The sequence below is a fragment of the Canis lupus genome, chromosome 8 (assembly GCF_048164855.1).
Source record: "Canis lupus baileyi chromosome 8, mCanLup2.hap1, whole genome shotgun sequence".
NCBI classification, from domain to species: Eukaryota; Metazoa; Chordata; class Mammalia; order Carnivora; family Canidae; genus Canis; species Canis lupus.
The window spans coordinates 61542933-61560609 of NC_132845.1; the positions used below are offsets into that span (position 1 = coordinate 61542933).

Consider the following 17677-nt stretch of genomic DNA (forward strand, 5'->3'; position numbering starts at 1 on the left):
TATTGTGTCGATACTACTAAAATTTTTTTTATTTTAAGGATGAGGTTTACTTAAAGTGATGTAAGGTGCTTAAAATCCAAGGCCTTTGGTCAGCATGGGACAAGAGTGGTAGTCTGTGGAGCAACTTTGCATGAGACTGTTGTTTACACCCAGGTGCTGGGCAGAAAAATCCTGCTGCCTCCCCTGGCCCCCAAACACTAAAGTCCAAAATGCTCAAGCTCAAGGGAGTGAATTTTAGAAAGGTGATTTCCTCCAACGGGCTGTGCCCAGAGAGCTGCTTTCATGTCTTTGTGGACGGAATGAGAGCATTGGTCAGCTGATGAGTGCATCATTAGCATCTGCTGCGGGCAGGGCACATAAATAGATGGCCTCCTCATGAGAACTGGACATTTCACTCATCCTTCACTGAAAAAGCAAAGGTGAGATGTTCCAAGTTAAAGGAGGATGGAAAATTATCTTTTGTTTTTGTGTGCTGTTTTAAATGCATGGTGCATGTGTTTCCCTCTGGTTTTGCATGCTGATCTAGCAGGTTATATGTATGTGGATTCTCCAGCCCAATACCCCGCGATCCGTAAACCAAGAATTCTTAGCTTGTTTTGCTTTTTGTTTGTTTTTTTTTTTTAATTGACAGATTTCCTGCTTAGTCAAACTGTTACATGGCAGCTCTGCTCAGTGGTGTTTTTCTGAACTGAGAGAAGGGGTAATTTGTCTCGTGATAATGGGGATAGACAGGTTTCTAGCGACACCAGCTTGAGGCTAGGGAGGCCTGTCTGTGTGGCTCAGGGGCCGCTTGGAGGCCAGCACTCCGGCTCTCCCAGCTCCCAAGTGGGAGACACATGAAATCTCCAACCTGCAAAAGAGCCCGGATCTTGGGAGACGTCAGAGTGACTGTCCTGGGTGTGGGGCCCTCCTGTTGTCCCAACATGTGGGTAGGGTGTCAGGGGAGAGCACAGCTGGACGCGTTCCCATCGGTCTCCCCAGCTGCCAGGATGCACCTTCTTGGAGGGCCCCGTGGAGTCTGGTCCTCCCCAGTCCCACCTTCCCCACAGAGGCCCCACTCACTCTACACGTATTCTGGCGCCAGGCTGGGTTGCAGTTGGATGCCTTTGTCCAACAGGCTCTTGAGTGACAGTAGCATGTGGTGTCGGCTGAGCTCTGAGTATGCTACCTATTGCAGGTACTTCTGCAATAAGAATGACCCTCGCGCCTCTTGCGACATTAGCTCTGAGGCACCTGGCTTCCTCAGCAACCCCTGAGGGCCTCTAGGATCACACAGGAGGACAACATGGAAAGACCACTCTATGCTAAATGTATCCTTGGTAGTGGAGTCAGCGTGGAGCTGTTGTGGGTGTCCAGTTGTTTCTGGGTACTTGGACTGCTAATCATGCATGTTTTCAAATTGTTGAAAGACTCTGAGATCTTTAGTTACAGTTTTGGTTGTTAATAGCATGCTTATGTCATTAATAATAACCATCCCTTTATTTCACATTGCAACTTTTTATTTTCAAACAAATAAATAATTTTAATTAATTTAATTAATTTAATTAATTTAATTCAAGAAGTTGCAATAGTAGCACAGAGCCTGAGGGCCCTGCTCCCAGGCTTCTTTGCCTCCCAGGACTGTTTTGTTTATGGTGGCACACAGGTGAATGAGCCAGGTGCCTGGTGCCTCCTGGATGTCAAGCATGGTGCCAGGTGCTTTCCCTCCTAGCCAGAAGCAAGTGGCACATGTCCTGTTATTCTCCCTTCTGGAAAATGAGAGAATGAGCTTCAGAGAAGTCAGCAGGGCCAGGTTCTGGGTGCACTCTGCTTGTCTAGCTGCCTTGCTAGAGCCAGGATTGAACAGCCCACCCCAAGTCCCAACTGCCTAAACATGCTGTACATGCTGCTGGTGCCCAGTCCCCTGACCTGGGAGCTGCTGGGGACATGGTTGCTATGGGTATGTTGCCCAGGGGACACTTCATATGAAGTCCCTGCAAGAGCTTCCCCTTCCATTGGCAGCCCCAGCCAACAACAGACACACACTGCAAGTGGTCAGGCCCCTGCCCGCAGTGGGACAACACTTGGTGTGGTGCCATTGCCTTCCCACGCTCCCCCAGGATCAGGCGGAGGTTGGGCCTCAGCTGAGCCACATCTCTGTTTGGCCTCTGCCCCATCCTACTTCCCTCCCATGAGGATTTAGGGTATCTAGATTCCTGCTTCAGGTTCAGCTCTCAGGGAGCTAGACCTTGGGCATCTCATTTGTTTTAAAGCTCGTTTCTTTCCTGCAGTGGGCTAAGTAGGTGGAGGCATGCACGTCACCTCAGCCAGCAGCAGGACTGGGTATGTCATGCTGGCTTCCCCAGGAGGCCCTGGATGGAGCTCCAGGACAGGAGGCCTTGGCGGTGTGGCCTCTGCAAGCTGACGTTTCCTGGTGGCTTGCCAACAGCCTATAAACACCCACGGTGAGAGAGCGGCCGGCCAGCTTCTTGGGGAGGCTCCCACACAGAAGACTTTGCATGTGCACCGCGTTGCCCTGGGCAGCACCATGGTCCAACTGTAGCTGGCAGAGGTTCAGGCCAGGCCCCAGGGATGCGGGCTTGCACCAACAAGACGAGGTGGCCCTGACCTCTTCTCTCCAAGCCCAAGTATGAACAGCAAAGCTGCTCCAGAACCTCAGGCTGGTGTTTGGCCAGGACGGCAGAGCTCAGGTTCATCACAGGGTTTGCATGGGAGGCAGGTGCTGCCCCGAGGTTACCTTCCTATTTCCTTTGCGTATAGGTGCGGCAGGCGGTGACCGGCGTGGTGGGGGGCTGGCTGCTGGACCTGCGGGACCGTTATTCCTTCTTTCACAAGCTCATCCCACTGTTGCTGAGCAGCCTTGAGGACGACATACCTGAAATCGCGTAAGTGGTGAAATGACACTGGTGGCCATGGTTCTAGGGAGCCTTCGGGCCTTCTGTTTTAAGAGGCTCAGAAGCCTTTGCTGTTGCAACTGCAGATTCCTTTGTTTTCTGGAACATCAGAGACTCCTCCTAAATGGTCACTGAGAGCAGTGGTTGTTGCTCTGCCTCAGAGTCTCTCCCAGAAGCTTACCTTGTCTCCTCTGTTGTATTTGCTGTGAGATCGTGGGCCACACGGAAGATTTCTGTGGTTTATAGTACTTAAAGAGACTTGGCGCCATGTCTGCCAGTCCCACCTGCCTCTGCAGGAGCTGCCTGCCCTGATATGTGTGTTGTGCTGCAGGCTCATGGCCACCAGCCTCTGGGAGAAGGTCGGCCTGCAGTGGCAGAGGGAAAACGAGGAGGACCTCAAAGACAAGCTCGACTTTGCCACTCCCCCTCCAGCCCATCACCCCTCACCAGGTGAGTGCGGCCTTCCCCAGGTCCGCCAGGGGGTGTTTGTACGTGGAGAGAGGCACTGTGGGCAGGATGCGTGTGCCCAGCCTCCAGTGTTGCTTAAGGCCAGGAGGATGCCTCTGTGGCTCCCTCTCCTTGGGCCAGCTTTGTTCTGAGGGACTGTGTGGGCTGCCACAGGGGTCCCAGGACCACGCTCGACTGTGAAGTACTGGTGGTGGCAGGAATTTTAGAAACAGGTAGTGCTTTGTCACTTTACAAGAAAACCTACTATAAGAGTTGTCCAAAATGCAGTCACAGAGAATATACACCCAGGTCGCAGGTAGGATGCAGCCCTCACGATTCTGGATGAGGTGCACCTCCCATCTTTCCCTGCCTTGCCGTGAGCAGGCGTGTGGTGTCTACAAGTGCTCACCTGAGTCACATCTGAGTGGTGTTTGCGAGGAGCCCACCGGAGCCGGCCCCTCCTCCTTGCCCCACAGACCTGCACACTTTTGTTTTCTCTGTTCTGAAACCACTTTCTTGTGGGTCTCCCAGTTGCAGTCATCTATCTTGCCATACCTCTTCTTAAAACAAAATGCTGATGATGTACATGCCAGCAGGGGCCTAAAGCAATAAAGATGCACCCTGTCCAATGACCGTGGCTGTGTGAGACTCCAGCCAAGACCCCGCAGACTGTGAAGATAGCAGGGAGACAAGCACTTGGAGTCTCTATTTGGTGTGACGCTAACTCTGAGGCCAGCAAAGGAGCTCCTACTCCCTCTTAAGTTTGTGAATCCAATGGCTGTAATTCTTTCTGGTCAGCGTATCTTCTGATCCAGCTTCGCCTCCCACACTGCACGGTTGGTATAAGGGGAGATCACATGTATTTTAGAAAAGGTACAAAAATGAGTTGCTAGTAAGGATTTTTCTGATTTAGTAAAGTCTGACAGTATAACATCTTAGTCATAAATATTGCTGTGATTTTATTTTCTAACACACCCTTGTTGCCTGTGAGGAAAGAGAGTTCTGAGGGGGATTCCTGCCACTCCTTGTGCGCCCGTCTGCTGCCTGGAGGCGATGTCTCGCTGCTCAGCCCTAGCGACAGACCGTGCACTCTGCTTACTTATGGGCAGTCCTGGCTGGGTTCTCACCAAGGTTAGGATACGGTGGCTGTCCTCAGATGTGAGGTCCAGGTTGCCTCCCTCCCTGGTCCTGGACACAACCTTCTGTTCTCTGCTGTGAGCTCTCCACGGGTCACGTGGTCTGCACCTACAGGGCTGTCTTCATGCTGAGGGGACATTTTTGTCTGGTGCTGGTATGGCATTGGGTCTTCTCCCAGGTTACATGAGGGGGGCATAGGGGCACAGCAGGCTGGCAGTGAAGGCTGATCCTGCTTCCAAGGCTGTTTTAAATCTGAGCAGAATGAATGTAGAATTAGTGGTAATCATGTTAGCAGGGTAGGAGCACCTGGGCAGCCTAGTTGGATGGGTGTCTGACTCTTGGTTTGGGCTCAGGTCATGATTTTGGTCTTGGAATCAAGCCCCACGTTGGGGTTTCTGCTCAGTGAAGTCTGCTAGTCCCTTTCCCTCTGCCCCTCCCCCTGCACATGTGCATACTCTCTCTCTCTAAAATAAATAATCTTCCCTTTAAGAAAACAGGATAAGCACTAGATTTCGTTAAATTGCTGGCATCTTCTAAAATTATTTCTTTAAACTGAATTTTAAATCTCAGCTTTCAGATTCTTTTTACGCCATTTCACACATCAGACTTCATCAGCAACCTCCTCAGAACCTTGCCACCGGCCACCAGCTTCACCACGCACATGGCCCTCCTGCCACCACCCCCCCTCCCCCCGCTCTGCCACCTGCCTCTCCTTGAGTCCTGCAATGTCCCCCATCCCTATCCACACTGCAGCCCCAAGAGATGATTTCTGACAGTACCCCTCACCCTTTGAAGATAGTTTGACAAGCACATCATTGCATAACCCCCACTCGTTAAGATCTGGGGCATTCTATAGGCGCCCCTCTGGCCGAGGGGGAAGGATGTTTGGATCATTTCCAGGCTTTGGTGATTTTGAATCAAAGGTGAAAGGGTGAACTAAGCACTTGCGTACAGTCTTTGAACTATGTCCACTGTCTCAGTTAAGCCCCAGGGAGTGGGATTGCAGGTTGTGTGGTCACTGCCGTGAGCTGGTTGCTGCCATCCCCTCCTCTCTGCGGCCTCACCTGCCTGGGGCAGATTCCCATCAGCACACGCGGTGTCAGGCCTGTAGTGACTCGTCTGAACTCAGCATCTGTCCTGCATCATGCCATGTGCTTGTCCACATACCTTCTTCACTCAGTGTCTGTTCAGACTTTTGTCCATGTTGAACTGATTTGTTTATGATCTTATTATGGAGTTTGGAGAATTCTTTCTACATTCTGGGTACACCCTCTGTCGGATCTGTGTTCTGTAACACTATTAGGCCAGGTTCCCTCTGAAGTCCCCAGCTTACCTACAGCTGGTGGCCCTGGGGGGGCCCACTCCCCTGTCGCTCTGACTGACGTAGGAGATCACTCCCCTCCTGCTTCACGTGTCTCTCACTTCTTGTCCCTGACACCATGCTTCTCTGAATGGATGGATGGATGAATTTGGGGAGGTGCACAGCTTACTGCTGATGGGCCTGTGACCTGTCCAGTCAGGGTCCGGTCAGCACACTGGGACAGAAGTCTAAATCAAAGCCCATCCCTGCTTTGCTCAGAAAACAAGGTGCATGTAGCATAGAACATCATCTGTCTCCACATGGTTTGCCATTTGCTTGACAAATGCAAGTTTCCTGTTCCCACATGGAAATAAATCTCTGCTTTTAAAACCTAGCTGCATGTTAGGAAGATCGGAAGGGCGTCATGGACTGTCCCCCAGGTCAGTCACTCACTGAACTAAGTGCTCTTCTCAGGCAGAAGTCAAGTTCATGCTTGAAGAGATCTGCCCATCCGTCGCGCCCTCTAACCGCCTGCAGCAGGATCGGGTAATGACAGTGGGTTCCGGAGTCCTTTCTGCTGGAAATTATCCTCCCGTTAAAACTGTTTTCCTTGGTGACGCTTGAGTGAACTGGGAAGCACCTCTTCTTAATGGTGAATGGCTTGCCAGATCTTTTGACACAAGAGAATAGAGTTGGGTTTTTTTACCCATTTTAGAAATAAGCGGAGTTCCGTTTGAATAACTGCCATTGTGATGTAGATCGCTTTTTTATGCCCTTCAGGGCTTTCGTGCTCTCTTGAGAGCTCAGACCTGCTCTGCTTGTCTGTTTCATCCAAGTATTTGGAGAGGTGGGAGTTGTCAGAAAAGTTTCTCGTTGTGCAGAGAGATGGGGGATGGGGTGTGGATTTGCACTGGGGGGAACTAAATGAGGATCCATGGTGTGGAACATTACCCACCCCCCCAAGCTAGCTCTGGGTGCTGGGGAGAAGGGTAGCTCCCCATTTAGTGCTATAGGAAAAGGATGGGGTCCCCCCACTCAGAGGCTGCAGGCCTACCTGGTTTTCTCCTTATCGTGCCCAAAGGGTGGAGTGGCTTGTCCACAGGCAGTGAGTCAAGACCAGCACCCACCTGAGCCAGATTCAGATTCTACATGGTGACCCTCCCTTCCACCCTTCCCATTGCCCCCTGCCCCCTGTGCCGAGGGGCCTCCATTTCTTTGAGGAGTTCAGTCTCTGATTGTTTCTGAGACACCTCCACTTTGCAAACAGCTGGAACCTTGTGCAGAATACCCAGAATCCTCCTTCCTATTTGTGGTGGTTTATAAATACACAGTACAGGGTAAAACTGTTGATCTCTTTTTCTGCTTGCAGTGAAATTCCCTTTAGCCTAAGTGTGCAACAACGAAGTTCATTTACCATTCCACATGCTTCTGGCCCAGCTTAGTGCTTTGTGGTGACCTCTCCTTGAGTTAAAACACAGGCACAGTGGGTGGTGCTCTGCCCATCTGCAGACCCCATCGCTCCCCCGGAATCAAGACTCATCTCAGGCTGCTGCTGCCTGCACCTGGGGCATCACCTATAGACTTGGCAACCCCTGGGGGGGGGGGGCACACACTCCTCATGACAGCGGGGGCTGCACAGGGCATATGGGGGGGTACTTAGGGCTGCCTTGTAGACATCCACGCAGATCAGTGATAAAGCCCCAGCTGAGCTGATTGGAAAAATGACCTTGGAATGAGGGCACCTTAAGAGAAAAACAGCTCACCTGAGCTTTGAGCAAGGGCGTGAACTTTGACTCTTAGACCTGAGTGGTCACAGCTCCCAGAGCTTCTCTGTCCCCTGTGGACACAGGCTGAGTCTTGACACCCAACTGGCTATGATCTTCCTTTCCAGCCCACCTTTACAAACAGTATCTCCTCCTTAGGTGACATAGGATTGTTGCATTGCTCTTGACATTCGCTGTCCGTTTCTACCAAAGTTAAGCAATTCTCTGTTGCTATCATATTTAATTTTGTTTCAATAATGAAAACAAATTGGCTTTACGAGTATTTGTGTCTGGTCTGCTTGTTCTAAGGTTGAGCAAGCCTTGTAACCGCAGCTGGTTCTGTGGGGCTGAGCCAGCACATTGAGCCGTCCCTGCCCCTCTGCCAGCTCGTCCACTTGAGCTGTCTTTGCATGCTTGTTGCTTGCGGAAGTACTGCAATTATGTTTTCAAAGAAAAGATGAGTAGATAGAGGCTGAGTTGTAGTCTGGACTCTGGACATAAGAAGTTAATCATCGCTCAGGCCTCCGGCACTTCCTCAGATTACAGGACAAACAGAAACATTGACCTTGTGTTGTTTCCCAAAATCAGCAGTAATCACATCTTGAAAGGAATGAACATGGGGAAGGAGAGCCCTCACATGTTGCTGGGGGGGAAGACAAAACAATGCAGACACTTTGGAAGAGAGTTCAGGAGCTTTCTTGAAGCTTTAAATGTGCACCTTCCATGTGATCATGTGGTCCCGCTGTCCCACCCCAGGTAAACATTTGACAGAGATGAAAACTGCCCCTCCTCCGACGTGTGCGCGCATGTTTACAGCAGCATCATTCATGTATCCTCAAAGTGGGAACAGCCCAAGGCCCACCAGATGGTGCCTGGATCAACAAGTTATGTCTGTCCACGCCATGCAGCGGTACTCAGCCACAAACAGGAATGAGATTCTGACACATGCTATAACATGAATGAATCTCAGAAACATGTTTAGTGAGAAAGCTCCTTCATATGAGATCTCTAGGAAAGATGGAACCGTAGGGAGGGAAAGCAGGCTCATGGTTCCTTAGGCACAGGTAAGGGGTTGACTGCAAGCAGCTTGTGGCCCCCATACAGCAGGAGAACCCCGAGACTGAGTCGACTCAGCTCACAGGGTTAAAAGTGGCATCTAAAACACATAGATCACATCTCAGTAAAACTGTTTCTAAGAAACTTGCAGAAACACTTGGGTGGCTCAGTGGTTTAGCACCTGCCTTCAGCTCAGGGTGTGATTCTGGGGTCCTGGGATCGAGTCCTGCATCAGGCTCTCTGCATGGAGCCTGTGTCTCTCCCTCTGCCTGTATCTCTGCCTCTTTCTTCTGTGTCTCTATGTCTCTCATGAATGAATAAATCTTTAAAAAAAAAAAACAAACAAACTTACAGAGGCTCTGTGCCAGTGGTCTGTTGGTGCATTCAGCGAGCATTTCCTGGGGGCTTCCCGCCCCACAATGTGGAAGACTCGATGGACCCTTCCCTGCACAGGGCTCAGTCTCCAGGGACAACCCTCATTTGATGAGCCTTGAAGCTGCTGCACCTTGAGGATATGGGTGCCCATGACGCCTGGGAAGACTGGCATCCTAACAGCAGGCTTTCCAGAGGGTCACATCTGAGTTGAGCATCTGGAATATGGGAGCTGCTGAGGATAGGGCCGGATCAGGGGCTGCCCTGGCCACAGGCTGCCTCTCACCTGAGGCCTATCTTGGGGCATGAATCTCCGTGCTTGGCCACCTGATGTACCCCGTCATTGTAAGCCATCTTTCCTCATGTATCTAAATTTGTTTCTGGATACCAGGAAGATCCTTATCCGTTTATACCTCATGTTCTGTTTACTTTGTTCATGTATTCACAAGGAAGCTGTGTTGGGATACACACATACTCAGAGGGAGCAAGAAGATTTACTTCTCTAAAACTGATGATTTTGAAAATTACTGCTTTGAAAACTCCTAGGTACCAGTTGTTTGAATTTGCCTTAGGAACTGAGCAGTTGAATCAGCCTGGTATTCACTGTCCCCATCTGTGTCAAGCATGGCCTTGACCAAAATGTAAAAACGGAAACACCTGTTATCCCCTTGCCAGAAGCTCTCCTAGGATTAGGAATGGCTGCTGCAGCTCATGAGTGCAAGGGTCAAAGCTGTAGATGCTCACTGTGGAAGCCGCCTGTGTCCCTGCTGCTAGTGGACACCCTGTGTACCGGGAAGATCTGCCGCCACTAGAGCTGCCCCACATGTGCCACGGGGAGAGTGACAGGAGCAGCGGGGCACCAAGGTGTGTGTCATTTCTGGGTGTGGGCGGCAGGAGCAGTGTACCTGTCTACATTTCCGGGCTATCTCCCCGGCGCCTTGTTGGTGGGGAGCAGTCATGGAACCACAGGCAGGGTGGGGTCCCTAGGCAGCCTAGCTCTTTATTCTTTTGGAACTACTTGGTTGGTTGTTTTTTAACTTTGTTTTTACATTACATATTTTGGAAAGTAAAAAATATTTTAAGTAGTGCTGAGTTCATATCCTCTTGTGTGCAAATAAGTATGTGGAGGTAGAGGTGTGCAAGTAGATAGAGGTAGATGGTGCCGGCTTCCTGCATTTCAGGACACCCAAGCATGGCCTCTGCCTCTGACCGTTTTTAGGATTTGTCCAAGTTAAGTTATCAGAAATATACAAACAGACTTAGACCCAAAGATGATCATCATAGTGTTAATTATAATACTGAGAAATTGGAAACACTCAAGTTCATAAATTATAATGCTCTGTTCTGTTAGCTACTTAAAATCATACCCTGGATTCCCAAGAATTCTTCTGGTGCAGCATTGAAAGGCACCAGTGATGGGAATGCTCTCTGCCTTCAGGACAGTGCCACTGGGCCATGTGTGGCTACTGAGCACTTGAAATGTGCTTAATGGGACCAAGAAACTGGATTGTGATTGATTTAAGCTCAATGAACTTTAGTCATGTGTAGCTAGCAGCTACCATGCTGGAAAGTGCAACTCTGGAGCCTATCATGGGGTGGGGGGTAGTCAGTGTATCAAGTTTAGGAGACCACAGTGTGTGTCAGAGCTGTTCCACAGCCCTGGACAACAGTAAATGAGCAGGCATTGTCACTTGATTCGCAGAAATAGGCAGCAGCCCGATGTGGCTTCTGGGCCATAGTTTGCCGACTCCAGGTTTAAAGGAATATTGTCATTTCTGCTCCATTAAATACTACAGGAAAATAGTCCTCTAGGCCTCAGAACACAGATATAGTAAGGCCGTGTGTTTCTTTGAAAATAGCTCATAGGCCCTACTGTCACCAGCTGCCCTGTGTCATGTCCTCTCATCTGACAGACTTTCCACAGTAGATACATAATCAGGAAGAAAAGTATTGTTTGTTTGCTTTTGGCAAAATTATACAAGCTCACTTAAACAGCCAACATAGAATCATTGGAACTAATTTTCTAATATAGCATAGAAGTAGAAAAGTAACAGGAAAAAAACTGAAAATTAGATCCTGTGGTATAAACTGTTGTTTTGCTAAAACATACCTTTAAACTCTGACCTCTCATGATTTCATTTCTATCTCTAGATTTTTTTATTAATTCTTAAGATTCTATTTTAATTGCAGTGAACTAACATACAGTGTTATATTAGATTCAGGTGTACAATAGGGTGACTCAACACTTTATACATCACCCAGTGCTCATCACACAGTGCAGTCCTTCATCCCCATCTAATATGTCACCCATCCCCCTCCCACCTCCCTTCTGGTCACCATCAGAAGGTGACTTTGTTCTCTAGAGTTAAGAGTCGATTTCTTGTTTGTTTCTTTTTTTCTCCCCTTTGCTTATTTGTTTTATTTCTTAAATTCCACATCTGAGTGAAATCACGTGGTATTTGTCTTTCTCTGACTTATTTCACTTCACATGATAACCTCTAGTTCTATTCGTGTCATTGTAAATGGCAATATTTCATTCTTTATTACTGAGTAATATTCTAGTGTGTATGTATATGCATACATTACATCTTCTGTATCCATTAACAGTTGGTGGACACCTTGGGTGCTTCCATAATTTGGCTATTATAAATAATTCTGCTATAAATATGGGTGTGTGTGTCTCCCATTGAATTATTATTTTTGTAGGGTCTTTTGGTAAATGCTGGATAGCTCTATTTTAATTTTTGAGGAACTTCCATACTGTTTCCAGAGTGGCTGCACCAGTTTGCATCCCCACCAACAGTGTAAGAGGGTTCCCCTTTCTCTGCATCCTTGCTGATGCCTGTTGTTTCTCTTCTTGATGCTAGCCATTCTAACAGATGTGAAGTGATAATCTCATCGTGGTTTCAATTGGCATTTCCTTGATAATGAGTGATGATGAGCATCTTTTCAGGTGTCTATTGGCTACCTCTATGTCTTCTGCCCATTTTTTAATTGGCTTATTTGGGTTCAGGATCTTGAGTTTTATCAGTTCTTTATATATTTTGGATAGTAACTCATAGTCAAAGATGTGATTTGTAAATATCTTCTCCCATTCCGAAGGTTACATTTTAGTTTCTGCTGTTTCATTATTAGTGTATGCAACAGGTTTCTGTACATTGTTTTTGTATTCTGTGACTTTACTGAATTCATGTATCAGTTGTAGTAGTTTTTTAGTTTTCTACATAGAGTATCATGTCACCTGCAAATAATGAAAGCTTTACTTCTTCCTTACAATTTGAATGCCTTTTATTTCTTTTTCTTGTCTGATTGCTGTGGCCAGGACTTCCAGTACCATGTTGAATAAAAGTGGTGAGAGTTGGAATCCTTGTCTTGCTCCTGATCTTAGAGGAAAAGCTCTCAGTTTTTCCCCATTGAATGTGTTAGTGGCGGGGTTTTCATAGATGGCCTTTATTATGTTGCTGTATGTTCCCTCTAACCCTACTTTGTTGAGGGTTTTTACCATGAATGGATGTTGTGCTTTGTCAGATGTTTTTTCTGCATCTGTTGAGAGGATCATATGGTCCTTATCCTTTCTTTTATTAATGTGATGTATCATGTTGATTGATTTGCAAATATTGAACCACCCTTGCAGCCCAGGAAGAAGTCCTACTTCATCATGGTGAATGAGGTTTGTTGTTGTTTGTTTTTTTTTTTTTTAGAGAATAGCAAGCAGCATGAGGGGAGCAAGGGGAGGGGCTGAGGGAGAAAGAAGGAGAATCTTAAGCACGTTCTATGTCTAGTGTAGAGACCAACATGGGACTCAATCTTATGACCCTGAGATCATGACCGGAGTCAAAATGAAGAACCATATGCTTAACCAACCAAGCCACCCAGGGGTCCCATGAGTTCTTTAATATGTTATTGGATTCGGTTTGTTAGTATTTTGTTGAAGACTTTTGTATCCATGTTCATCAGGGATATTAGCCTATAGTTCTCTTTTTTTGTGTGGAGTCTTTCTCTGGTTTTGGTATCAGGGTAATACTGGCCTCATAGAATGAATTTGAAAGTTTTCTTTCCATTTCTATTTTTGGAATAGTATGAGAACAGAGTTTTGAATTTTAGTTATTTGACAAGCACAATCGGGGAGCAGCAGGGAGAGGGAGAAGCAGGCTCCCTGCTGAGCAGGGAGCCCAACTCAGGGCTTGATCCCAGGACCCTGAGATCACAACCCAAGGCAAAGGCAGATGCCCAGCTGACTGAGCCACCCAGGCACCCCTAGAGTTTGAATTTTTAAAATCAAAATCTTTGAAGCCTTTTTTGTAGAAAGTGACAAACATTCTAAAATATATGGAAATGCAGAGACCTAGGGCATCCAGAACTTTGACAATGAAGAGCAAAATTGAAAAGCTAACACTTCCTTTTTGAGAGAATCTACAGAGCAAGAACATAGTACTCCAGACTGTGTGGGGTCAGCATACAGACAGGCAGTAGGAGGGAGGTCAAGCATTCAGAATAGATGCCTACATATGTGGACAACTGATCTCAGATAGGTTCCATGACAGTTCACTGGAGAAAGGATGTCTTTCAACATTGATCACTAAAAATAAACTTCAAAAACAATCTGATTTCTTAGTGGGCAGAAAGATTTTTTAGGGCACATCGCCAACAAAGATATAAATAAGAACATGAGAAGCTGCTCCATGTCATTAGAAAGTGAGCATGAAGCCACAGCAAGCACCACGTATCCTGTCAGTGGCTTTCGCTGAGGACTGGCCACTCAAGCACAGGTGAGGACACGGAGGAGCTGAAGTCCCTGCCCAGGTGTGGGGACATGACAGTACAGCCCCCTTGGGAAAACCGCTTGGCAGTTCCTTCAATCAAATGCCACCTTCCGTGGAACCCAGTGGACATAGCCACAGGTACTCACCTGCGGGAGCAGCCACTGTATCCATATAGACTTACATGTGGTACTTGTCTCAGATTCTTTGGCAACAGCCCAGCCCAGGAAGGCATGCTGACACACGATTGACCCTGGATCATTGTGGGGAGAAGGGAGCTGGGCAAACCGAAGTGTGAACCACACAACTCTGGCCAGAGAGGGTCCGTCTGTAGTGACAGGAAGCAGATCGCAGTTGCCTGGGCAGGCAGAGAGCCCTGGAAGTGCTACAGGGGCACAGGAGGCTTTGGGCGTTGGGTGCATCTGCATCCTGATTACAGTGGTGGTTTACAGGTGTGTCCATGTGTCAAAACTTACCAGATTAGGCACTTAGTGTATTCTATTGTGTGTCACTTATGCCTCAGTCTGTACGAAAATTTGAAGCTAAATTAGAACAATGTGGCTTCATTTCTGCTCTCAGAGGTGGTTTACATTTTTAAGATTTCAAAATGAAACATGTAGGTGTCCCTTAAACCAGGGACACATGATGAATCAGCTTTCCCAGGATTCACGGAGGTTTTATTTGTGAACTTCCTGTCTTATTCTTTCTACCACCAGAGAATCGCCCTGTGTTGGGCTGTCGGGAGCTCGTCTTCAGAAACCTCTCCAAGATCCTTCCTGCCATCTGTCATGACATCACCGACTGGGTAGTAGGAACCAGGGTGAAGGCTGCACAGCTGCTGTCAGTGCTGATGCTCCACGCCGAAGACCACATCACGCAGCACCTGGAGGTTATCCTCAGAACCCTGCAGCGGGCATGTGCTGATGAGGACAGGGCTGTGGTCAGCAATGTGAGTTGTCTTTTACTGGTCACGTTCGTTGAGCTGTAGCTTATAAGTTATAATGTTCACCTATGTGAGGTCACTGTCTGCTGGTTTTGATCAATGTGAGCCGCCATAGAACTGCCACCACAGCTAAGATAATGTTCACGTCTCCCTGAGATCCCCTTGGGTCTTGGCATCCTCCCCACCCTCTGCCACCCCTACTCATGGGCCGGTCAACCCAGATCTGTTTTCTCTCAACACTAGCAAGCGATGGCTCTGTACAGGTGGATTGCACAAGCCTGTCAGCCTTACCTTTGACACACTTGTCCCTGCGAGTCTCACTTGGGCAGGCAGGACACCTCCCTGGCTCTGGTGGCCCTCGCATGCCCACAGACTCCTGGCCCAGCATGTGACAACCGGCATCTTCTTGCTTGGTGGTGGCTGGTTCTCACTGCCACCCACCACGTGGCTAGCTGTTAGCATCACCACGTGCATAGGTAGAAGCAGGTGAGCCTCAGCGGGGTTTGCTTCACTTGTCCTGTCTGCCCCATGAGCTCAGCTGGTGGGCACCTTTACTGAGCAACAGGCCATTGGGCCTCACTCTGGATGCGCATGGGCATGCTCACTCCTGCCCAGAGGACATGTCATGGGGCCCATGACAGCAGCCTGGCACAGTGGGGGATATCCCTATATTATGTCACTGGGGGATGTTGTATAAATGGAGTCATGCACTATGTATCCTTTAGAATTGGCTTTTTTTAGTCATCCTAATGCCCTGAGGCCCACTGTTATGATGCAGAGTGGTGCCCACAGCATGGCACTGCCAGCATGTAGCCATTTGTTCATAACAAGCCTAGGTCACTGGCAGCACTTGAGGGGCATGAAGCCCTGCCAGGACTTGGCCTTCCTGGGAATCAGAACCCTGCAGAAGCTAAGGGCCAGGGGGACTTCCTATTGCACACACACAAGGCTGGCTGTGGTGGGCTGGGAGCCCCACAGGCAGATGCACAAGTGCCCGGGGCATCCCGTCAGCTTCTTGCCTTCTCTCACAGTGCATCACATCTGCAGAGCTGGTTGGAGTGTTCGTCAGCCCAGAAGTGTTTCTGAAGCTGATCTTATCCGCGCTGAAGAAGTCACCCTCCCCCGCCGGCCTCCTGGTCCTCGCTTCTATCATCCGAGGCTGCCCTAGGGAGGCCCTCCAGCCACACTTGAAGGTCATTGCCACGGAGCTGGCCCAGCCCCATGTCTGTCAAGGATCTGAAAATGTAAGCTGTGGGAAGGGAGGCAGGCATGAGGTTGACCCTCTACACAGGGAAGGTGGGTGGCGCCCCCTGCCTGAGGCTGTTAGTACATACCTGTTGATCATTATTAGTAGATAGGGCAGGGGTTGGGCCTGCACAAGGCCCACGGCCAGGGTACCACCACTGACACCATCTTGTCTGGGGACCTGCCTGCTTGCTGCCTCCTTCTACTCTGTCCAGTCAGCGGTCATTCATGTTAAAACTAAACACATGGAAAATGCAGGTCCTGCTTCATGCCAGCCACCTTCCATGTGCCCAGTGGCCACCGTGCAGGACAGTGTGGGATAGGGCGAGGGATGGGCTATGGGGCCACAGCGTCCTTTCCCACCCCCGCTCTTGGTCCTCAGCCTATCACCACGAACTGGCTCTTTACTTGTGTACCTCAGCATTGTCATCACGTGCTCAGAACAAGCAAGCAGATGGCTGGGAAATGGGTGTGGGATTCTGTACACAGTTACTACATACTCGCTTTATTCTACATCGAAGCAGTTTGGGTAGCTAGGCTTAATCGTTTGGAACAATTTATAATTGGGTGCAATTGAGAAAAAGATAAGGACTTTGTTTTTGTTTGGCTGTGACAGTCACTAGGCCCTCCTGCTCCTCTGTAGGGAACGGGGGTCTGTGCCCCCTGATTGTCCCCTGTGGCGCAGGCCTGGGGACAGCACTTGGGGCTGGCCCAGGCAGGGGTGGGGGACCAGCTATGTCTTCAGACACGGACGAGTGCTGGGACGCATCCTACTTGGGCTGATCCTTCTCCGGCATCAGGTGACAAGGTGGTCCCATCACAGCTGTGAATCTGCTCGCAAGGCGGCATGAGACGTGGCAGGTGGGAGGTGGGGCTGAGGTCTCAGAGGGGAGTGTTGATGAGCCATTCTCCCTGACCCCGGTGCTTTTGACACGGTTCACCTTTTCCGAAACCTGTTTTTAACATAATTGTCAAACCCACATGAATTCTGCATTTTTACTCAGGGTGGTCTGGTAATGATTCTGATTCCTCTACATAGATTTGTGAACCAGCTCTCTGTTTCCTGAAAGGCTAAATTTGAAATTTTGTGCACGTGTTTAAATAGAGATCTACAAATTTTATGGGAAAGAAAATATTTCATATTTTAGCGTCATGTATAGAAAAATCTATTTTTTTAAGGTTTTATTTATTTGAGAGAAAGACAGAGATAGCAACAGAGCACATGAGTGGGGAGGAGATGGAGAATGGAGAAGCAGGTTTCCTGCTGAACAAGGAGCCCAACCCCGGCGGGACTCAACCCCACCCCAGGACCCTGGGATCATGACCTGAGCTAAACGTAGACACTTTACCCACTGAGCTACCCAGGCGCCCCTACAGAAAAATTTAATCCCTTAATCCATGAAGTTCAGATTATGTATTTGGCTCTTCATCTTCCAGAGGTTTTTTGAGGACGAATTTCTACATTGATGTTGTTTTGTTTTTCTTTGTTTTGTTTTGTTTTGTTTTGTTTTCTGTAGGCTCCACACCCAGTGTAGAGCCTGTTGTGGGGCTTGATCTCACGACCCTGAGATCATGACCTGAGCTGAAATCAAGTTGGTCTCTCAACTGACGGAGCCACCAAGTGCTCCTGTAGTGGTGTTTTAAACAGCATGATCATGCTTAGTGTCTCATCAGATGTGTTCCAGGCTCAGGCCAAGGAACCAGCCATAGGGAAAACCAGAGATGCCCATTTCCTCACAGACTCAGACATTCAGCAAAGG

At 48.6% G+C, this 17677-nt stretch overlaps 1 protein-coding gene across 3 annotated transcripts in view; it reads left to right on the forward strand.

Moving 5' to 3' along the window:
- The window catches only part of DNAAF5 (dynein axonemal assembly factor 5), a 46761-nt gene that overhangs the window by 9226 nt on the left and 19858 nt on the right, over nt 1-17677 (forward strand). For all 3 annotated transcript variants that reach the window (XM_072836628.1, XM_072836626.1, XM_072836627.1), the window contains exons 3-6: nt 2761-2885; nt 3226-3344; nt 14446-14678; nt 15704-15916. In XM_072836628.1, the coding sequence (XP_072692729.1) occupies nt 2761-2885; nt 3226-3344; nt 14446-14678; nt 15704-15916 (690 nt within the window). The remainder of the gene's footprint in view (nt 1-2760; nt 2886-3225; nt 3345-14445; nt 14679-15703; nt 15917-17677) is intronic.